General features: G+C 35.0%; 1 protein-coding gene across 1 annotated transcript in view; it reads right to left on the reverse strand.

The window, feature by feature from the left end:
- LOC124362940 (myosin heavy chain 95F-like) overlaps window positions 1-25,485 on the reverse strand; it is a 76,918-nt gene that overhangs the window by 35,982 nt on the left and 15,451 nt on the right. The window contains 4 exon segments of the mRNA XM_046817839.1: window positions 1,291-1,455; window positions 2,790-2,919; window positions 4,433-4,506; window positions 8,574-8,765. Of these exon segments, the coding sequence (XP_046673795.1) occupies window positions 1,291-1,455; window positions 2,790-2,919; window positions 4,433-4,506; window positions 8,574-8,765 (561 nt within the window).

Below are 25,485 nucleotides of genomic sequence, written 5' to 3' on the forward strand. Positions count from 1 at the left end.
CCACTGGTGTATATGCCTTTGGTAATGTAACCTTCAATGTAATATTACCTGAACCACAATTTTTTTAAACTTTTTTTATCCCTACACCTTATGATCCTTAAACAGATACCAGACCACGAGGCTCCAACCCAAGATTGCAACATCTGACAATAATTGATGTCTTATATAAAAAAGGTGAGTATATGACTAAGTCATTACCAAAGCTATAGCTAGATAGTGATTTTTATTTGATATAAATACTGATCAAGTCTCTACACATTTACAATATGGAATACTGTATTTGTCCAAAAAAGCTAAAACTCTGCATTTTACTGCTGGTTGGATTGGAATAATAATTAGTGTCCTTCTAGTACTTTTACCTTCTACAAATATCTTACTGTACATCCTAATCCTAATAATATTATAACTGCTGAAGTGCTATTGTTTGTTTTGATTTGACTGTACACTATCCAACCTATTGTACTGAAATTTTACATGGACATTCTTAGTTAGGGTCATTGGTATGAATATAGACCCATTCTTATTTTGAACATGGGTTAAACCCCACTGGTCTCTAAAGTGTCGAAAAAGCCCATCTTGGTCTCTAAAGTATCGAAAAATCCTATCTTGGTCTCTAAAGTTGCAAAATTTTAACTGAAAGAGCCTGTTGAATATTATCAACTGTTCTGTGTAAACGTTGTTTTATGACTGCACAACAATATGTTCTTTAATTTAACCTCTACTTTCAATTTGTTTACATTTATAGTGTGAAAGCATAGAGTAAGATAGATAGTAACAACACTTATATTCATTTATAGTGTGAAAGCATAGAGTAAGATAGATAGTAACAACACTTCTTAATTAAACATTTTCTATGACAGCTGTTGAGCACACAGTAAGAAAATATTCCAATAAGAAAATGAAAAGCTTTACTAGAAATATACTTTTAACTGTACGTTTCTAGCAAATATTAAGTATTAGATATAAAAGACATAGTTACTAACTTTTACTATGAATTTACTGACTGTTATAAACCCATCTTAGTTGTCTTTTGACAGAAGTATGCTTCTCAGGCCTGTCTATGTATGTATTTATTTTCTTGATCGGGAAAAAAGGCAAAATCAACTATAGAACAAAAAATAATAAGACCGAATTAAATTAAAATAGTCATAAATATACACTTTTCAACATTTGTTCTTGATTGCAGCAACGAGACAAACTCAACATCAGTGTCGGAACTTTAATTCACTTTCGAACGAAATTGCGTGCAAAGCTGCGGGTAACTGCTAGTATACAATATTTGTGTTATACCATCCAGGATCTTCTGCTCGATGGGCCCAGCCGTGTGTCCCCACAGCTCGCAGAGATAGCGCAGTAGGTACTTAGTGGACTCGGTCTTCCCAGCACCGGACTCGCCTGACACAATGATAGATTGTGACTGCTTCAACACCTTCATGTCACGGAAACTCTTGTCAGCTAGAAACAAAAGTCAACAGGAGCACAATTATTAAAAGGTTCTTATTTTGAAACAGTAAACTGATAATGAAAATAACTTACTAAATGAGAGTTAATGAATTTTATACCATGTTGAAATATTAATAAAATAATACATACAGGGTAATAGGGCTTTAAATTTAAAAGGCCTTTCAATATACATTTATTTATTATTAATATACTGTTATGTTATGTTAGTTAATGTAGTATATCATTACTGATCAGTATGAGAAGAATTGTGCAATACGAGGTGGTACCTTAGGTAAAAATAAACCCATTAGAGGAAAACATTCAACTTGTGAAACAGACGAAACATCTAACACTTTGGTGCTAACTTCATAAAAATTTCAATTTGACGCTTAAGAAAAATAATTGTCTTTCTCAAACATTCAGGAAGTAACAAAATAAGTATTGAAAACCCTCAGCATTACAAAAACTTTTAAAATAAATATACAGTAAAAACTTCTATAGAAATTGCAAGCTCTCAAAAGAAATATAAAAGGCTTTCAATGTGTCAAAATGGAAATTCTTACATGAAACATCTATAGAAAAATAATCAGCCAAAATGCTTGGATTTATGCTCCCTATCCAAAGCGAAGTTTTGGTACTTGAATATGGGGTTCTATTCAGAAAGCATCTCCTAAATATCTAACACACCAATGAGTATATAGACCTAAACATTTTCTCCAAGCTATCATTTTTATTTTGTTTCTATTAACATTGCAATATAATTATAAATATTTGTGAAATATAAACATAAATTGAACGTAATTAATTATCATATTAAATCATAAAAGGATAGTAATTAGCAGATGGCAATAAGATATTACATCATCTCACCACGTTATATAGAATACACACATGTACGCATACATCCTCTTCAAACTAAAAATTACATGATAAACTTATTAGAACACTAGATTGATAATAAAACTGTGTTTCATAATATCTATGTTATGACAAAACCTCAGTTTAAATACTATAACAAACAATTTAATAAAACCTAAATTGCTAAATTTTAAACTGAAATTATACCAATAACTAACATACAAACAAGTTTTTGAACACTAAGTAGATTTCTAGCTTTTTTTCTTGATGATAAGATATAAGTAAATAAAAGTATTGCATTTTAATTATTATATTTTTGTTGAATTATTAAGCCCAAAACTATGTTGTAAAATTATTGAAATGGAAAGACTTCAATTACTTGTATGTCTTATCCTATGTATGTCCTTGTTAAAATTATTTTTTTAACTCAGCAGGTAAAACTATAATTTTATTACACTTTTTATGTGACTACTTAAATGTTTCCTTACCTATTGCAAATACATGAGGTGACATTACGCCAAGGGACTTTCCTTGGTAGCTTTTGATAGTTCTTGAAGAGTATAGATCTTTTATTTCAAAATATGGATTTACAGCTATCAAAATGTTAGCCACATAAGTCTGAAACAAGAAAGAAAACATTATAACGGCAATTTGGTCGATTGTTTTAACTACATAATAATAAAGAATAATTTCACTCTGTTACACAATAAAACCCAACTGATAGCACGGAATCTTCTTCTGCAGTAGTTTAATTGTTATATGGCTCATTCACACTTAACATCTTCATTTCTCTCAAATACATAATAATCCCTCCCCCCCCTCAATTGCTACCCTGTCAAGTATTAAATAAGTGATTAGGACAAATACATGATACTTCTCTGAAAGAGAAATTATAGTTTATTAGTATCCTCAGATACTTATAGTTTTAAAACCTTGGAAAAATGTTATACTACTTGTGTAATCTCTGAGAAAAGCTCAATTGCTGACAAGAAAGATTGCATTGCCTTAATTTGCACTATTATTAAGTGTTACACATGACAGATCACTTAACAACTTCTGTGTAAAATATGAATTAGTGGCTCCAAAATGCATTTGCTGAAGTATTACTACATGTCAGCTCTCATTTTTAACTCAACAGTTTTTCTTTGTCACATACAGTTATCAGAATTTAATAAAACACACTAAAACCATGCACTTTAATTTTCCAGTTCTTTGAAATTAAATTTGACTAATTTAAAGTGCTGATATAGCCAAGAGAAATTACAAACACTTACATTTCTATTGACTATAGTAGTAATCAAAGTAGACTTGAGCCAAATTTTGTTTTAAAAAAATTATAACTAACAGGTGACAAAAGAAATTTCCCTGACTGACAAAATATCAGCCCGTAGTAACAAAAAAACATACATTAAAATATTGAGGCAGGAGAGGAGATTCTAGAACTCATATAGAAAATGAAGATTGCAGACTACCAACCCAAATGTGTCCCAACCCATGACATAACACACATTAAAAACACAGGATTAAGGATATTGGTTATGTGTAAGCAAGTAATATTTACCAAGGCTCTTAAATCATTAGTTTTCTTTAGGCAAATCCCATGCCTCTTTGCAGCTTTCTTTATGGGGCAACAAGTACATTTAACTTAAAAAAATGTATGAATAATAGCACTAAGATAATAAACAGAAAAAATATGGAAAAAAGGCTTTCAATGAAAAACAGTTTATTACATTTGTGTGTTTACTCTTTCTTAATAAAAATGTACAGTTATACAAATTATATCCTCATAAATCGTAAAACTAAGGATGTTTGATTCCAATAACAGCTTGAATTAATATTGAGAATTGTGTATTATACATATTATGTACATGCATACTTAAAAGAAATTGAAATACCATTACCCAAAAATCTTTATTTTTTTAACTGCTCAAGAGAGTATGATGCAAGTAGAAACAGGTCATCCTTAAATAATGAGTCATTTGATTGGTCTAAGAAAAATGACAAATTGATCAATTAAATTTAAGCATCGATGGTTGCATAAAATGTGTAATACGTAATGTTCCAATAACAACATAAACAGTATCATTTTTACATTAAAACTAGATAAATTTATAGATATTGCAATACTCACATATATTTTATCTTTTGTGTACCGTATCCTTATATTGTTTAGTAGTGTTGCCTCATTCAGGTACATCAGTGCACCTGCAACATAATATTAATGATGAGAGCTATATGCCTGATTATAACAACTAATTATAATTTTATAATAGTGGTTACTGAATGGTTTTAGTGTAAAATGATAAATATAGAGTTCCCTGGTTATGTAACAAAATTTTTTGGGGAAAAACCAAAATAGCAAAAAGGTACAGAGTTTATTACTTAATAATAAAGAATAATAACACAATGTAAAAATATAAAAAGTGTAAACATATACAAAAAAGTAGCAAATTAAAAAAATGCAATTTGGTTTTTTGATAGGTCAATATAAAAATATTGCTTTACATACAGACATAACAAATGTTATATCATATTTAATTTATCTTATATTAGGTAAAAATAAATTAAGGAAAATACACAAATTTTAAACGTACAAAATTATAACAAGTATGGTAAAAAACTGTTATATTTATTTTGATATTTTTTTAAATTGTTCAAAAATTTTTAATTAGCGTAAAATCTAAGTTTTTTATTGATATATACAAAAAACAAAAATCCTTGCAGTATACATGAAAATATAGGTAGTTTTTTACCCCTCTCACAGCTGTGAGACTGGCACTAAATACACAACTACTTTATAAGTTGTTAAAATCAAGCGATGAGGTTTAATAGAAATGTTAATACCTATTTGGGATAGTTTAGTCAATTAGGAACCCATAGTTATCATATTTGTTGGATGAAAGCCCCATTTGATGGTTATATAAATGGTTTGATGGTCATAGAAGCGGAGATGACACAGCAACTCAATACGAGGTGTTGGGCATTACAAAGTGAACCTAGAGAATCTCAAAAAGAGTTGCTGGCCACTATAAGAGTTAAGTAACATAGTTTTCAGTTCTTTTTAGAGATCCTTTTTTGTTTACTAAGTCTGTCAAAGAAGTATACATTTCTTAAATAAAAGTAAAATGACCAGTTGTATAAGACCAAAATTACTCAAATGACGGATCAACCTTACGTAATAGGCCATGCGCAAGATGAAAGGTTCCATAAAGTAAAAAATATCAATTACGAGCACATCACAAAAACTCAACTATTTGGAAGACGAAAAGTAGCATAATATTAATCTTAATTCAAATAAATGTTTCCAACATACAAACATATATATAAAACACATGTAATTGTTTATGTTGGGTTTCTATACATAAATAATATACAACCACATAATTAGGATGGAAGAAAAGATTACAAATTTATTCTGAGTACTCATCATGGACCTATTTGGTGAGAAGGTTTAGGGACCTCTGTAGCCATTACGGAATCAATCCATGATAAGCGCTGAATGGGATGATTGCCCATTGCCTAATTGCAACCAATAGAAGTTAATAATTCCATATGAGTCCAAATTACAGGGACTCGCACCTTAAATTATTTCTAAACCTGAATTACAAGTACCAGGATTACTGCACCATTGCAACTTGATTGAAAAACCCAATTGAACAGCCTTATGTGTGTTAAAGAATTTCAGGAACTCTGTGTAAGTCTGAAAAATAAAATTACCTGAAATCTCCAAATTGTATCTGTTACTAGTTCCTTTGCACAAATCTATTAATCCTGGATTACTACTTAACAATTTAAAAATGAGTTATGTTCACCAACAATGATTACTGAATCATTTGTTATGTTCTCAACCATAATTTGTACACATAACATAGTTACGGTAGGAAGGGTTGATTCAATTGAATTTTGAGTTTAGCTCCAGTTCACCTTCCTTTTATAGCAGCATTTGTTATCTGACACTGTCTCAGGCTTTACAACTGGAATCTGGAGTCATGTTCATCTGAAGAGATCCAAAGAAAGTCAAGGACGAAGAAGCTCAAAATTAAACATTTACATTGTTTCAACATCAGGGACACCTATTTATAGGTGAAGTGGTACAGTCGACTCTCGATAACTCGAACCTCGATAAGTCAAATTCTTTGATAACTCGAATTTTTTTTCCGTTCCCTTGAGAAAACCTGCCTAAGTCGAAAAAAAAACCATGCGTAACTCGAATTAATTTTGCACCCGAATTTTACCTCTATAACTCGAAGTTCAGTAGATAAGTCGAAGTCTTTAAATACATTACCTCTACAACTCGAAATTTTCAGATCAACCCTCGCTAACTCGAAGCTGTGCTGTGTTTACAGCGAACCTGTGTTAGGTCATAGACCTAGCCGAACAGTTCTGGACATGTCGCTGAATTGCCCGACTGTCTACCAAACGTCAGTGCCGTGTGCAGTCAGTTCCCACGCATTTAGTCAATAGAGTGGCACGTTCTCGTTCCCGGTCTAACCCTGTTTTGCGTTTAGTGAATGTGAGTGACTACAGTATCGGACCAAGACATCATCGCAACTGTAACAAGTGAATACGTCCTCTCTGATGACAATGACGACGGCATGGAGCAGCCACCGGACATCACAACCAAGGAAGCCAAGGCTGCAGTGAACACTTTACATAGCTACTTAGAACAATCGAGTGACGTACCAGACAACGTGTTCTCTGCTGTTGTTTTTATTGAGAACATTATAGACTTAAATTCTGAAAAAAGCCTTAGGCAGAAGAAGATTACGGATTATTTTCAAATTTGAATTGTATGTACGTATGAATTGTAGGCATACATTGCAGTGTGACAATAAGTACAAATGCTGTATGTAGTTACAGTACATACATTAGTTTTGTAAAGGATGTAGGGAATAAAAAACATAGTTTATTTGTACCTCTATAACTTGAATTTTATTTTGTTTACCTCTGTAAGTCGAATTACCTCTGTAAGTCGAATTACCTCTGTAAGTCGAATTACCTCTGTAAGTCGAATTACCTCTGTAAGTCGAATTACCTCTGTAAGTCGAATTTAGTGAAATATTACCTCTATAACTCGAACTATTCTTAAGTCGAACTATACGTAACTCAAAGAAAACAGCCGTTCCCTTGAAATTCGAGTTATCGAGAGTCGACTGTAGTCTCATTGCCTCATCAGGTACACAATCAGACAGGTTTTTTCAGACAATTTTACTGAGGCCCGGACCCTCAGGGGGCCTGGGGCAGCCCCGCCACACTTGTACAGAGACGGGTGGCGGGACATGCCGGGAACCGCCAAAGCTGCGAATGGCTATGGTAATAGCTGGTTGTGTTCATTGCAGTCAATCTGTTAAACTGTGATACCTATGTAGCAATAGATGTTGTTAAATAAATTCTTAGCACAAAATGAATATTTTTGATAGATATCATAGAAATCTGCCTGCTACAATCAATCTCAAATGGAATTTTTTCGAGGGCTTTTTGCATTTTCTCAAATCATGACCCTTAGAATCCAAAAGCTTCAAAACCTGAATATTATATAAATAAATATCAGCAAACAGCTTGGATGAGTTCATTAGTCAGACTTAACAATGTAAACTTTTCAAGATAGTGGGCATTCATATTTGTACAAAAATTCTAACAACAATTAGACCAAAAACAATAATTTTTTAAAGATGTTAGGTAATAACAAACAACTTTTGTTCTTTTACTTTCTTCAACAACTCTTAGAGTTTCAAGATGGTGGCCGTTCAAAGTTTTATAAGTATACAATTGAACCGTTACAAGTAAATATGTTTACAAACATAAATTCACATTAAATAAATCAAGTTCAAGATTTTACAAAAAACTATTATGTACTAAAACGATTTTTGTTTTGTAAGGTTTAAAGATTATGTAGTTTTTAAAATTTTGTAAGTGTTATGATTATACTAACATGTCAACATTGAGAGTTACTTTCCCATCGGTGTTGGACAAATTAAACATCTGAACTAATAATGCATCTTCAGTTTGATATTTCAAAATGACAGCCAGATGTGAAATATACTTTTTTTCCGTTTGAGTCCGTAAAGATATTTTATCTAGTGGTATTAGTAAATGGTACTAATTGTTGACTATTACAATAAAGAAATAATTGTAGCTTATCAAGACATTTTTGTGTTTCATACAAATTTCATTATTAAATTTGAGATAACAATAAATCAAATCTGCTAGTTATGGCAAATAATATGGAGCAAAACACTATAATCTTAAAAGTAGTACTAAAACACACTCACAGTTGTCATCCACATCCTTGTTGTCGTGTTCCTCGGCAGTGTAGAGCCGGTCCAGGCTGCAGGTCTGCTTGTGCTTTCTGCCTTCATTAGGCTGGACAGTGACCTCATCCAGCCCGATGTCGACGATACGTCCCAGGACAAACCCTTCCTCCGGGTCTGGTACCCACACACGTTGCTGCTCCATCTCCTCACCTACAACAATCAAAATGGATTTTTTTCAACAACACAAATGGAAACAATTAAGGAAACATGAGGAGAAAGGAATAATTGGAAGTGTCTTGGTACTCAAAATACTGAACCCTTCCCATGAATAAAGTAGAAGGAAAGATACCCCACAAAGGTCTTTTGCCTCTGGTGGTCACCTTGATTCACCTAAAGAAATTTATAGAGCTGCTTCGTGGAAGCTGAGTCATGAAAACCCCCTGCAGCTAAGACATGAAACCAAATTTATGAATTCTAGTAAAATGTTCCACTGAATTCAAAGCCCTCCAGCAGCTAGAAGAGGATAAGCACATGTCCAAGCAAGATCCTTGCTCAGCCTTACAAAAACACAAATCCTGAGAACAAAGAGCCAGCGTCATTACCTGACTCTGCTTCATTAGTCTCAACAGTGACCCTACATAGCCTGAAGTCAACATCCAGCCCAATCAATCCCTCCTGTCCTTCTGGGAAAAGACTACACTGCTAGATTGGCTTTGTGGCGTCTGAACTTGAATATTTTTTAGTATAACTTTAATATTTTTGATAATATGACCGCTTACTAAACAATTATCGGTTTTACTTAATAGTTTCGATTATTTTGTATATTTCCTTTTTCGGAATTTTAACATTTCTTTATAGCAAAAACTAATGTTTGGTACATATAAACATTCACAGAAGAAAGTCTCTTCATTTCCATAGGTTAAACAAAGAGAAGTGGCACTTTTGGTGTATTTATAAAGTTTTACCCCTCCCATAAAATATGGGTTTTGTATGAGTAAGAGTTTGAAAAAAGTACTGTCACACTATCTAGTGAAAACTTCATTTTAAAGGTTTTGATAAAAGAAGGTGTATAGTGAAAATTAAATCTCTATTTTGACTCCGATCAACATAGTTAAAGCCCAATAGAAGTAAACATTTTATCTTAATTTTAAAACATTACCATTTTGGATACAGTGATGAGAATTCCGGTTTTATATAATTACAATAAAATTAATGGTTTGTCATCTAATAATATCTTTGGATTATCATGCACTTTGGGGACAGACCAGATAATTGAAAATAATCAAAGTGTTCTCATTTCCATGTCACTGAAGGAGATTTTATAATCAACCATTCAAGAATTAAGGTGGATTTTTGGGACACTTGATATACAAAAGGATCTTTAATCCTTACTGTTGCTAGTGAATACCCTACATTCGCTTTGGAATGTTCTGGTTGGCAGATCATACACATAAAACATCAGCAGTAAGCATTATAATTTAGAACCAGTTCACTTTATGCAGTGAGAAAGTAGATTGGCACTGGCCAAGATCAGCTTTCTACTGGACTGTACAACAGGTGGATGTTCATTTAGCCTGATTATACACTGTGTCGTTTATGTCCCTGCTTCGCATTTCACCGCATCAAGACATTACGCTGCAGGCCTACAGTATTCTACATGGTTCCAACTATGTAACAATTGTATGTCCTGGCATATCCTTGGATGTATTAAAAGGCAAACATTCTTGAAGGATGGATAAGTGCAAAAACCGAGTGATGAGCAATCTAGATAAAATAAACTGATCGTAATAAAATTGAAATTACGTCTAAAACAAAAATAAACCTGTGATTGCTTTTTTTCACCTTCAATAGGGTGTAAGGGAGGGAAAGCAAAGGATCTCACATCAGAATAACATTTGAAGGAACTTTTCTTTAACTTATTTCTTACTCTTCATTTTGTTACAATTCCAATATTAGTGTTTTGATTGAAATTGTGTTCTCATAGCAGTGGTATAACTGGAACTTGGTTTTAGGGAGGGAATGAATCTGATTTAAGGGTACTCCACACAGAGGGATATGAAATAAATATGAATAAACGTAAATTTCAATAAACAGCCCTAATTCAAAATAAAACATGTAACTGTTATATTTTAAACAAGTTAGATTGTCATCATATATGTATTTTAACGATTTTAGAGGTTTGGAGGGGGTTGTATCTCTTTCAACCCCCACCACCATAGTACTGTTGTTTAATACAGATGTTTTTAATACACACTTAATATTATTTCCAAATATGAGTTCAGTTTGACCTACTGTTTAAAATTCCATTTATGTAAAATCAATAAAACATGTAATAATTTGTATAAATAAATAAAATCCATCGCATTTAAACTGTCTACATATACAGGGGGAATAGCTTTTTTAATGTACATCTTATAACCAATTTGGTTTTAAATTGGTACTTAACTCTTTTCTTTTTACATAGAGGTGATATTAAATTATTTTGTAAACTAGTTTATCTACAGATGTACAACCCTTACCAATAGATATTTCAACCATTTCATATTTCATATAATGTTTAAATATTATAAAAATAAATATTAAACTGAATAAATAAGGCCCAAGATTTTAATGCTATGTTTAAATTATTTTGAGAAAAACATTACAGCAAGTATATTATATTTTTACATTTCCTTTGGAAAACTCAGCTTAAATGTTGAAATGTTCAATTACAATATAGTTTACCACCAAATAATTTCACTGATAAAAATTTCACTCTGAATAATTGTAAACAATAGTTAGTTGGACTACACTACTTTCACTTAAAATTGGCGAGGAAACATGTGAAACAAATAATGGTAAATAAAACAATAAGCTATTGATGGAAATGAAAATTTATAGAATTAATTATAACTTTCAATGTGAAATGTGTAATAAAATCATTTATATGATCAAAAGAATAGTATTTGCCAACAACGAATCTAACAAAACAATCAAAAAAAGAACAATACAATTTTAACCAATAATTAGTTATTTACATAATAATAATTCATAACATTTTAAAATATACACTAATTGACTATGAGGTTTGTTCGTTTATGCATTAATTGGAGGCGACAATCTGTTATAATTTTACCAGATTCTTGTCTACACTGGAACACTTTATTAGTGCTGATGTGGCTCACAACATATCTGTATCGACTTTGAAACCAAGTACTGAACATTGTTTGATGAGTAGTTAGCATTTCAATGGTGTGGTCAGTGGCTTATTCAGGGGAGTGTCCCTCCTCCTAACCATACGTGAAAACAATAACCAAAATCCTCTAATAACGTTAGTATTAAATCAAATTGCACATTTCTTTACATTTCAGTGTAAAGTCATTTAAATGAAGACAATAATTTGATTTGGGAATGTTAAATTTTCATAAATTAACTATTTTAGGATCTTGACAAAATCTCGATTCAGCTCTTAATTCAATCAAAGTGCACAATTCTCTCCATTTTAGTGTCAGTAATTTTAATGAAAACATGGGAGGGATGAATTTCTATTATTTACCAACTTTAGAATCCTGACAAAATCTCGGCTGGTTCTTAATTACATCAAATTGCACATTTCTTTACATTTTAGGGTCATTAATTTAATTGAAAACATAATGATTTGATTTGAAAGGGATGAATTTCCATTATTTACCAACTTTGGGACCTTGACAAAACTCGGCGACTAACAATCTCGGCGAGGCGCGGCCGGTTTAAATCGCGTGGATATGTGATATCTATAAATTGTCTGAGGGTAACCGTGATGTAGATTTGTATTATACACAGTAGCGTAGCCAGAAATTTCGTTCGGGGGGGGGCCCAAAACCGGGGATCCGGGGGACGTTTTGTGTGTTATTTGTCAATGAGTTCACTGGTGAAAAAAGGTAAATACCAAAAATATGGGCTTTAGTAACTACGCTTTATAGAAAGTGGAAAGATTTAATAGGCAAATTCAACTCTCACAGCAACTCTAGTACCACAAATTTTTTTGTATAGCTACGGAAACTTTACGAAGTTCGATTCTGGCCGAGTAGGAGGCACCAAAGTGATGTTGGATTCACTGGATAGAAAGAAATAGAACAAAACAGAGCTCTTCACTCAAGCGTATAATTAATTGACACAACAATATTCTGTGGAGAAAATTAAATACCCCTTCGGGGACATTAGGCCACTGACGGCCGAAAACCCTTTAGAAAAGGAGGGCAATTTTCGAGCGTTGCTTGGGTACAGACCAAACTAACGGTCGGAAAATCCACCAGAAAAACTACTGATTAGAAGTTCGGCTACTTTGGATTTCACTGATTTAGGTATTTATGAATGAGTTATAATGACGATTTTTTTTGTATCATTACACTGTAGACGAGTATATAATTATCGGGGGGGGGGGGGGGGAAATCACTTTCGGCCAGAAATAAAATACATCTGAAAAACTCTAATGATTAGAACTTCAACTACTTCGGACTTCAGTTATTGATGTAAACGTGGTATTTTTTATTGAGTTAGGACTACGATTTTTTGTTATCATTAAACTGTACTCGACTACCTATATAACTATCGAGAAAGAAATCACTTCCGGTCGGTAAATACCGAAGAAAAGCTCTCTACAGATTCAAGTTTTGACGATTTTGGATTTCACTGGTTGAGTAGTTGAGGTAAAAGTGGTACTTATAATTTTGTTAGGACATTGATTTTAGGTATTAATTCAACGCCGACTAATAAATATATAATTATCGAGAAAAAAAATAAAAATAATCACTTCCGATCGGAATATACTAAGGAAAATGAAATAATACCTCAGTCAGTGAAATCCAAAGAAGTCCGAACTTCTTATCAGTAGAGCTTTTCCTCGGTATTTTCCGACCGGAAGTGATTTTATTGTTTTGTTTCTCGATAATTATATATGTATTAGTCGGCGTTGAATTAATACCTAAAATCAATGCCCTAACAAAATTACAAGTACCACTTTTACCTCAACCACTCAACCAGTGAAATCCAAAATCGTCAAAACTTGAATCTGTAGAGAGCTTTTCTTCAGTATTTACCGACCGGAAGTGATTTTTTTTCTCGATAATTATATAGGTAGTCGAGTAAAGTTTAATGATAACAAAAATCATCGTCCTAACTCAATCGAAAACACCACGTTTACCTCAATCACTGAAGTCCAAATTAGTTGAAGTTCTAATCAGTAGAGTTTTTCAAGTGTATTTTCCGACCGAAAGTGATTTTTTATATTTTTTTTCGATAATTATATACACGTCTACAGTTTAATGACACTAAAATCAACGTCGTAACTTAATTCTAAGCAGTCATTTTAAGTCTCCCAAGACGAATTTGAACGAAGTGGTCGCTACTTTAAACTGTTCGCCGTATTACGGTTCAGGTTACTTTGCGACGTCACGTGACCGCGCCCTATAGAAATACCGTAATTACACTACACTACGTATCCGAAAGGCCGAGCCCAAAAGTATCGTTTGATACTTTATGATTTAAACGAAAGAACAATTATATTTTTAACAACGGTCACTTTAATCAATTAATTTAAGGTTTGTAGACAAGAGTAATGATAACTCTCCTTTTTCTCCTGCTCCATGCTTTATTTTTTAATATGTCTTAAATTTTCGGGGGGGGGGGTGTCTGTTTTTTATACATATCTAACAAGATTTAGTTCGGGAAATTTGTTAAAGACAGGAACTTGATATGGAGGTTTTCCCAGACAATACCATCAGTTACATAAGATGAAGGAAAACAAATATGGCGACTAGACCCAACGCTAAATGGTAGATAAGGACATACCTTAATGTACGTTAACAATCGGCGATGAGGATTATATATGATACTTGCTGTAAACTTCCTCAAACAATAGGATAAATAGTAATAATTAATTAATTTTCATTTCAGTTATATCTCTTTGCAGGAGATTGCTTATCAACTACAATGAGCACTTCAATGAAATCACTGGCATTATCCAACCTGTGTTCTAGGAAGTTGCGATACCTAGTAGGCCTACTAAAGTAAATTGTTAGACTAAATTGGTGATTATTTGTTCTTATAATACAAGTTCTTCGCATATAAGCCATTATCACTTCTGCAATGCTGGTTTAGGTATTTAATAATAGAAGTATTTGAAATCTTTCATTGCCAATTTTTTGGAAAATGGGTTTGATAAAAAATTGTTTTATAGCCATAAATAGAATTAAACAGATCTCATACAAAAGACATTTAGATAGTTTGAGCAGCAACGAATTTATTTCTTCAACCTAATTAGACGCTAAGATTCATAAATATTTGGGATTTGTGTCTTTTTACAATATAACAAACAGGCAGACAAACTCATATATATCTGTTTGTTAAGGACACCACGACACTGATTTTGTTTTAATACCTAAGTTAACTTACATTTTGTGATTAGATATCAGTTCTCATAAATTCAAGAATTATGTACTGTCTTTAGGCTGTACAAAGTGTTTGCTCTGAATATTCTTGGGAAATATGGAAATCAGAGATGGAAACGTGTTGTTACACTAAATTGATATGTGAGAATTAATTTCAAAGACGCCATTATTAAACATTGAACTAACTAATTAGTTATTAGCGAGATAATGTTTAAATACGTCGAACTATGTTGCAACACTGACACAATTCACGGTAAAACGTTATCTACAATAAAATTACATTACACTAATTATTGTTTTATGTAATGCATCACAATGTTTGCGTGTGTACAAGCAAACACGTGTGTGCCGGTGGGCAGTGACTTTTGCGCCTACTGAAGGTCACAAGACGATGACGTCACGATCAGCTGTTCACACGTAGCGCAGTGACAGGCAGCGTCCCGTCTGTCATAACCTTAAAAGTCACTACGCCGAGCGCCCCACTACACTCCCAAATTATAAATCACCATCCTTCTGTTGTTGTTTTAAATTCTGGACTGAACTATACTCTAAAGGCGTACTTGACCTTGTGTAGGTGGGGCGGAACTTCTCCAAACAAGAACGCGTCAACACGGAGAAAGAACCCTGAAAATATTAAATGTTTCCCTGCCATAGGTCCTCCTAAGATAATAGTCTAGACCTTAAGATTATATGGTGCAATCAATTTGAAGTTTAAGAAATATATGTAACGGTAAATTCGTAGCTTTTTAAGATAATTTCCCTGAACACAAGGAAAATGTAAAAAAAAAAAAACTTTTTGACCACTCTGTGTTATTAATTATAGGAATTTTAAGTTTGAAGTTCATTCTATTTTGTAATCAGACCCAAATAAAAGTTGCTCAACATATAGATGTGAATTTATACAGTATATGCATGATTATATAGGAGTGACGATTTTTATTAATTTATGACTTAGGAAATTGTGTTTTTGTTATAAATAAAAATAGTCACTCTATGAAGCTATATATACATATAAATAAGTTATTCATAACTCATGTATTTGCTGTAAAAACTACACATTTTGATATTCAGCCAGTTGTTTTTGTTTTGTACCTGATTACAAAATGCCTAAATTTACTATTGTAAATACCTGTAATTTCACTTGGAGTCTTCAAAAATAATTTCTACTTGTTCTATATTCAGTTATGTACATTTATTCATATTTTCCAATACCAAAATTGATTGCGCCACCTTTAATTAAAACGTCTTCTAATCATATAATACAATACTACGGAATACCTAAAAAAAGGACAATCTTCAAATTACAGCCAATCAATGCATTGTAGGTACTTTTCTATTGTTAGCCATGAGATCATATAAATAGTCTCAAACGATAACGATTATCTGTATAAGCAAATATGAGTACATAAGCCACAGTTTTCATTTTGATAATGATACTTAAACAAAAGAACCTTCTAAATTATGATAACCGAATCTATTTACTGACGTCAACCGAACATAGCGTAATCAAAAAGTCATCTTTCTATTGATATTTTAAAACAGCTGCAGACATGAAATGAAACTGTGGAGTTGACGCCGAGACAATGCGGCTTAGTTATGGTAACTCACTAATACTCTGGACGGTTGTTCTTGAAGAAGAAACGCCCACCACTTCAGCATTTCCAAAAACGCAATAGCATACAGCAACCCTCCCCCTTTTACTAGTTGAATGTCTTTGGAAACGGTGCAAAACAAGAATTTGGTAAACTGTTAGGTAGAATTTATAGACAACTGCTTATTACCTACAATATATAGGTATATAGGCGCGTGTTTGTGAGCGCGCTTATGACGTAATATAACGCGACCTTGAGAACACGATAACGGCTGTAATTTTTAACGATCCAGACTATACTTATTACAAAAACAGTGTTTGCACAGTTCTTGGATAAACAGTGCTCAGATGGGTGTCTTAGCCGTTATCGACCAATACTAAGTCTCAAGATGGCGTTCGTTCGCAATTTTTCTCTCGAGTATTTCCCAACGTAGATCTAAATTAACTATAATATTAGTCGTCATCATTTCAGTCCGAGAATACACAATATCTACTCCACTATAAACGGCCATCGACAAGTATAATTTAAGGAATAGAGTGTATGGATTAATACGAGTGTTTCTCAAAACGTTAAATTTCTTTTGAAACTGAAAACTGAATTAAAATATTTTCCAACTGGATTCAAAAACCTACTTTACAAGTTTGTTTCGGACAAAAGGGAATAAAACATGACATGAAAGCGAGTGCAGAATGCAAGCTATGAGTATTGAAATAGTGATGCACGCACAGACGATGGATGATGAGTCAGACGAAATTAGGACCTGTACAATGAGTAAAGGTGACAATACCGGCACTTATCAGGAGATAACGTTATCAACACTTCAAGGACAACTACGTGTCTTCACGCAAGCTATGTCTGTTACTTGCACTAAATACTGTCAACCCTACTAAAACTTTATGTACAGAGTGTTCCACAACAGGAGACGAATATTTCAGAAATTAAATCAGTGCGCCGAAACATCAAATACGTTTATTATGACATAAAACGGTTTGATTTCCTTAACCTTTTAATCACTGACAAAGTACATATTTTAACTCTGGCCACGTTTATGTGACTTTGTAAAAAAGCTCGTTACTGTTACATATGACATGTGGAAAATACCAGCAAAAATTAGTAACAAATTTGAAAATATATTTTAGAAACAGATTTTTTAAGTACTAAAATGGGCTAGTAAGTTTCTTGTTTCTGTTTGTGAGTATTAGTTTTGTATTTTCGACTGCATCTCTAGCGAATATAACAAAATAAAATCTTACATCTAACATGTCGTTTTAGGACAAATTTATAACGTTCTATTTATACATTTTTTTGACACAATGCGGATTAAAAACGCCTGTTAGTACGTTTGTACGGGTATAAAATATTTTTTATGACATTCACGTAAGATTTTCATAATTTCACAAAACATTTATAACATTATACAATCGAAATCTTGATTCAAGAATATTCTTCGGAAGGAATATCTAGCTTGTCGGCTTAGATCGATGTTTACCAGCACAATTAAAAGATTGTATGGAAGTCAGTATGGATAATGATCGAATAGGCAGAGATTATCAACTTTAAACCGAGATAGATGATCGTTAAAAACTGTTACGACAAGATATTAGTTTTAAAAAATCACAGAATTGTGACTCTGGTAGCCAATTCTTCGTTTTAAGTGTACTTATTACTATGGATAATTTTGGAGGGTTAGAAGATCTCCGGACATTTATAATCGTTATATTTTCACGAAAACAGAGTACTAAGTTTCAAAGATTGCAATCGACTTCTTAAGCATACACAAAACTTAAAAACCGATAAATGGCGATGAACTTGACCAAGTTAAACTTGGCAACAGAACAACCTTGTAAAATGGTCTGATAGTCAATTAGATAGTTGCAAATCTTAAAAAGGAAAATCTTTAAAACATTTTCGGAATAGATTACATTTTTGAAAATTAATAATCAATCTAGACAGTCCCCTAGGACCACGCTGCAGTGATAAGGGAAAAGCTTCATATAGGCAAATTAAACCTTAACTTTCTCTCCTGGTATACTAAGATAAAGTATACATGCACTGATTACCAATTGTTCTCTTGCGTCTTCTTAAAACTGTCTCGTTGTCCGCCCTTCTGTCGGTCTGCGATGGTGTACATGTTGTGCTGATGACTCCCAACATGATTTCTATAAGGCCTTAGTTTTCTCTCCTGGTAAACCAAACTCCCGTATATTTATTTATTGATTATTTTTTAGATTCAAAATTGATTGAAATAAAAATTAGGATATTGTTGTTATTCAAATTTAATAAATTTAAAATATACATATGGGGCCCTATTAAAGTCGTGACGTTGTTCGTCTTCGTTTATTGCACAACTACTGATAGAACAATCCTAGACAATTAAAATTTGCTACGCAGATTCCTCTTGGTCCAAAGAAGAACCACGAGATTGATTTTTTTGTGAAAAGGTCACGGGCCAGTACGAACGTCTGTGAGATAACTCATTCATTACGTTCTGTCAAATCCTTCGATACTCCGTTGTTCACTTTATATTTCACATTTTTACACTTTCCAAGTAACACGTTTTCACAGAGTTTGTTGGGGTCCAGTTTCGTGCGATAAGTTTGTGAACAAGGTCTTTGGTACACTCAAACATATTCCGGTTCACTTTTGGCTGTTTTATATCTTAAAATTTAACCTACGCTTGGCACAGCAAAATCCGATGTGACATTTTCATGTGGACAACGATAAGGGTGTCGAGGAGCGGCACATCACTAACAGCGAGTGCCGAGATACAGGGGTGGAAGGGTGGATCGATATATATGTCTAGTCTGTTGCGGTGGATGACTGCGGTTGGAGTGGGTGGAGCTCCATATGTGTAAAAGGATCTTGCTAGACTAAACAGTGTTGTTCCCTGCCCGCTTTGACTCAAGGAGAGGCTGGAGCAGAGCTGGCCTCCCGTTATTCTAAGGTGATATGACAGATATAGCGTGCCCGCTATCCCTCCTCATTGGGTTCCGACAGGAGGCGGCCCCTGCTATCAATCCTATCCATCCTGAATATCCTGCCACTCCAGAAGCAAGCGCAAAGGACCTCTTAGTACTAAGTGCAATGAAAGTTTTCTCAGCTTCTTGTCCAAACTGAACAAAAATAGCCTCCAAAACAATTATAAAGCAGTGTTAAAGTAAAGAAGCAGATTTAGTACGTCCTGTTTTGAGAGGACGTCAGATAATTTCGGGAGAAACTCCATTTTCAAGCACGATATGTTTCTTTTGCTTTCTTTTCCTGCCGTAATTGCTCGCGCGTGGCCATGTGAGCGTTACCTAACAATAAACTCGGACAAACTGCGCGGCGGTGAGGGATCACAAGACAAAAACAATGGGCGATACGATGCGATGCGACTGGGTGTCGGAAGTGAAAGTGACGTGGACGTGGACGCGAGGTGAGGAGGGTCCGAGTCGTGAGACCCTCGCCACGCCACCGACAGCCGGGGTCGCCGGTCCGGAACTCCGGTCGCCGGTCCGCTATTCGCCATTGTGTTGTGTGTCGACTCACTTCGTTACAGGTTACAGCATCGCGTCGCGGCACGAACTGTCCCTGTGCTGTGTGGTCGTCACGTCTTGTGTATCGGTCCCTGTGCTGTGTGTCGGTCAGCCGCAGGCCTCCCACAGGCGAGACGGTGGAACATGGGACTGTGCTCTGTATAGCGAATCAGATGCCATAACACGTCCACATTTGTGTTTGAAATGCCAATAAATTATAACTATCAAATCATAGATTTGTATCTTTGATTTCCCTATTTTCCTTTATATTCAAAGCACATCTCGGATCTTACAATGAAATTTTCTGCTGATACATCCTGATCACTCAGAGCTCTGAACAAAAATTACGCAGCCAAATTACAACGGTCTAAAACTTAAGGACGGCAAAAGCCTCTTCCGCACTTCACCAACTAGCCGCTAAAAATCTCCAAACCACAAAAACAAAATTTTCTCTCCATCTCTTGAGTGCTTCCTCCTCAACCCATTCCGTGTCTCAAGCATCAAACAAAGGAAAATAATCTGTGTTCGATGGTCTTCAGTAACGGTGATATTCTCAAACATGGATCTGTAAATCTAAGCATCAAACAAGACTTTTCTCTAAAAAAAAAGCAGGCGATCCACATAAGACACCAGGTACTTCTTTATTTGGAACGACGTTGCTTGCTTTGAACTTTTTAATTTTACTCTGGAATTTACTCATCGAAACCGATATGAATACCGTATGTGTGGTTCTGTTTAGGATTTCGGTTTTCGAACCAATTGGAAATTTGTCATTTAAAACATTTCTTAAAATACAATAATTGACAGCTGACCCTACCTATTATGTACACTATGAACTGAACAAGAGGGCCAAATTTCAGGTCTGCAACACATCTGACAGTTCTCAATTTCATGTCAGTAAGCTAGTTACGTTGGGAATCAATGAGCAAGTGGCTACGTTTATTTAGTTCAATTAAAGTATACATATAAATAATCTATTTGTATTTCGGTTCCTTGTAAAGATGTAACATGATATTATCATTGATCACAGTGGCAAGAGATTTATTAACTAAATACACAACAGTGCATTCTAATCAGACATTTAGTGGAACCATTGCACCATATGGAAAAATTTGGAACTTACTGTATACTAGCAGTTTTTTGTTTTTGTTTTTTGCAAAGATTGTAAATAATCATACATACTTCGATTTGGACTATCCATTTTAACACATTAATTGCTTTGTTGGGAGTGTAACAATTTTCCGGTCTGTGCTCACGGTCATTACAAACTGTGCCACGAAACATTACCTCCTCTACCACTCCATCAACAGCAATCCAACATCTCTGTTACCATTCCTCTTCGTCCCCTCTCCACCACCCACCACAGACCACTCCATCAACAGCAATCCAACATCTCTGTTACCATTCCTCTTCGTCCCCTCTCCATCACCCACCACTCCATCAACATCAATCCTACATCTCTGTTACCATTCCTCTTCGCTCCCTCTCCACCACCCACCACAGACCACTCCATCAACAGCAATCCAACATCTCTGTTGTCATTCCTCTTCGCCCCAACTCCATCACCAAAGCGCGTCCTACTGCACTATGCATATTTCCTTATCGCCCTTCAATCGTTTGGTTGCCTTTATCCAACGTCCTAACCTAACACTAACAATGACCACCAAGCTAGGTTATGCTAAATGTTTAGCACTTTTTTTACAAACAGGTGTTGTAGTTTGACTAATTTTTAAATAACACTCTAGCCTGGTTTGACATTCGATCTTAGAACTATTTATTAGTACGTTAAAGATCCGTCCCCAAAACGGTATTCAACTCCGGATTATTTGGAAAGAGCTGCTGCAGTATTGCATCACCATGGAAACCATGACTTCGAATATTTAAACTTCGGACATAACAGCTTGCTTCCGATAAGTAAGTCGCTTTAGTAAATAAAGTAATCTTTTCAGCACTTTTATTATATACATTTAAAAGAACGACACTTAAATAATTTTTAACATAGTTACCATTTACATTTAATCTTAGATCGTATCTACGGGCATGATTTTCAATACATATTGAATGATATTCTGCCGTCTGTGCAAATAACCAAACGTTGACGAAGGCGATTTTCACGGCTGGGGTTTCGCGGCGGCGCGGCACGGCACGGCACGGCGGCGAGGTGTGACCCACTCTGTCATTTTTGTTCAACAGTGACACAAGAAACCCATGTTTCATTAAAAGTCACTGAAATTCGTGAACTTCTTCGTGGTACCGTTACAAGCTGATTCTATTCACTTTGTTTCGAGTTCAACAGTCAAGAACTTGGACACCCAACGGGCACAAAATTTATGACATCTCAGTTTCTGTCACAGTTTTACACAATAGAGTTCTTGCTATATGCGGAAAATACTATGAACAATCTGGAATTGTGATTTTCCATAACCTTATGACTGATTTGTTCGACGTGGGTGATCGGTAACCCCAGACGGTAAGCTACTTCATTTTTCGTCGTGAAAATTAGTTTGTCCTTCAATTGGCACGATTCTTAATTGCAGTGTAGCTCTTAATGTATTCTCTATACACAGAACGCAGTTCATGATGAATTTCTGTCGGTTGCACAGAGTTGCACTTTTTTGCAAAAAGAAATGTAATGGTGCTAGGTACTTCACAGTCGGTGAAAGAGTCGATTGTGGTGATTTTAAACACCAGCGTACAGCGCTTAGAATGGCGTAGCTACCTTCACTATGACACTGCCAGAGCTCAAGCTTCGTTAGAGGAACACATTTGGCGACGCGGTTGCTTGTCGACCAGCAATCTGATTGCTGGTAATCACACCGCCGCGCCGTTGGAAAAGTATCGTTTTGTCCTAGCAATTAAGCAAGCAGTAAACCCACAATTTCTCGTTTGGCATCGTCTGCTTAGTATTTTGCTAGTTCTTGATCAAGCAATATGAATGATAAAGAGCCGGCCACCGGCGTGGTGGTACTAATTCATTGTTTAACAGTAGGGAATAAAGAAGAAAAGACGGAAGAGATTTTGGCGAAATAATTGGTTTGAGAAGAGGAATACGTTTAGTGACATTGCACTTTTGAGAACATTACGACAGACAGCTTCATGAACTACTTAGAATTGCTGATAGTAATTTTCGTCACTTTCTTAGTTTGGTGGAGCCTCTCATTAAGAAGCAAGTTACTCACCTAAAGCAGCCTTGTAGCTACTGTAGAAGTGCATGCGCGGACCTCGGCAATCGTTAAATGACGGACGCTCGACACCACACACTCGGCAATCTGGTCGTCAAGCGATCTCCAGATTGCCGGCAATTTGATGGGTCGCCTGGAAATATCCGCCGAGCGACCTCGAGATTGCTAGCAATGTGATCGAAACGGTACCACACATTGGGCGATTTTCGCGCAATTTGGTCGCCTGCAATCAGATTGCTAGTCAACGAGCGACCGTGTCGCCTAAAGTGTGGGGCGCTAAACAGCGCAACCCGAGTCGTGCCGCTACCCACCCGTGTCGGCGATCAGAAGCCTCGGCAACTAACTTTCCGAACGACCCTCGTATATATGAAGAAAGTATTGTATGTAATGTAAATTTACGCGTGTTTCTATACGATAGTTTAGTTCCTTTAAAGTTGAACAAAATAATTTCGGCTTGAAATTATTCAAAATCACGCTTATAAAAGCAATTGAACCGACCAGGAGTATATTGTTATTGGTCCAAATATCAATGAACTGTTAAAAAATTTCACTGGCCAACATTCTCGAGACTTTCTCGAGTGGAAATTCGTCAAGGACACTGAGACAGAATGATAATGCGGTCCTTTCTTGGGCGTGGCGAGGGCACCATGCGACATTAATTTGCACGCTTTATGAAACTAACGGTCCCTCGTATAACATCTGGTAGGACTATTCTCGCGGGGCTATTACCGCTCTTGCGCCAGCTCCATACCGTCAGGAGCAGGAGATCTGTGCAAGTAACGGACACCAGACTGCCGCTTTCCGTTACAGAGTACTGCGGTACAGGTTCTCTCGACCTGCATTGCTTAGGGCACTCCAGATACAATTCCGGTGTATCGATTCCTGAGATCGGTCGAGAATGTGAGAAGGGCCCGGGGCGGACGTGACCTATGCCTACAACCTGGGGGCCTCATTATCCCAACTGCTAAGACCCGATTCACATAATTCCAAAAATGTATTCTAGAAAACAGTAAACAATACATATGTAACACAATACATTAAATGAGATGTATAACTATTTTTAATAAACTGCAAGAAGTAATGAAATATACAAATAAATTTTACACAAATTTAAATATTGTACGTTCGACTAAAACTGTTTGAAAACAAACAAAATTCGAAATCACTCCATTTTATATTTAGCACAATTCCAGTTTCTAAAAACTAATAATAATAAAAATATTGTATAGGTTCAGAATATACACACATACAGTCTTGAACAAAAACTAATAAATGGAAACAAGTCTTGTATAAAAATTTGCCGCATTGTATTTTTGTATGAGTTCTGATGATGCACGTCCATCCATGGGTTTTGGCTGAGCGCCATTGAAGCCTATCGCTCAGTAGGCTGGCACGACTTCTCTCTTGTCTGTCGGGAGGATTTAAACATTCTTTTTCCGTATAACTGGCTGTCTATTTGTCCGCAGGACATCTCAAGCATGTATGAGCTGTACATTTGAAATTGTGCATGCAACCAAAATAAATCTGTTTCGTAACACGTGATGTGGATAGGACTATTGTCATCTTCAAGATTTTGAAAAAGACGTTTTTGTTAAAATAAAACTTAATCACTCTCGTATAGGTAGTAACCATATAAGCCCCTACACCTCGCAGATAATATGCGATTATGAATGTCTCTCCACAGTTAATTAAATTATTGACTTATTTATAGGTTAATATGCGTAAAAACAAGTATAGCACACTCTATGGTTAACTACAATCAAACTCTGACTGAATTATTCCTGTCAGAATCGGTCCGCGGCAGACCGACTGATAAGATCTGGCCTCCCCCCCCCCCCCCCACCTATCAATGTTGCAACACCTGCACAATTATTATGCTAATCGGCCTGATTACCGTGGCGAGCAAACGGCACACAGTAATAATTCATAGAAACAATCCACTTATATAAGAGCTTTTAAAGTTTATAAACGAAAGAAACCTATCAGATAGCAATAATCCACTTATAGGAGCTTTTAACGCTTAAAAACCAAAGAAACCTATCACAGAGTAATAATCCACTTGTAGGAGCTTTTAACGCTTAAAAACCAAAGAAATCTATCACACAGTAATAATCCACTTGTAGGAGCTTTTCACTCTTAAAAACCAAAGAAACCTATCACACAGTAATAATCCACTTGTAGGAGTTTTTAACTCTTAAAAACCAAAGAAATCTATCACACAGTAATAATCCACT

The sequence above is a fragment of the Homalodisca vitripennis genome, chromosome 5 (genome assembly GCF_021130785.1).
Source record: "Homalodisca vitripennis isolate AUS2020 chromosome 5, UT_GWSS_2.1, whole genome shotgun sequence".
In the NCBI taxonomy this organism is placed as follows: Eukaryota; Metazoa; Arthropoda; class Insecta; order Hemiptera; family Cicadellidae; genus Homalodisca; species Homalodisca vitripennis.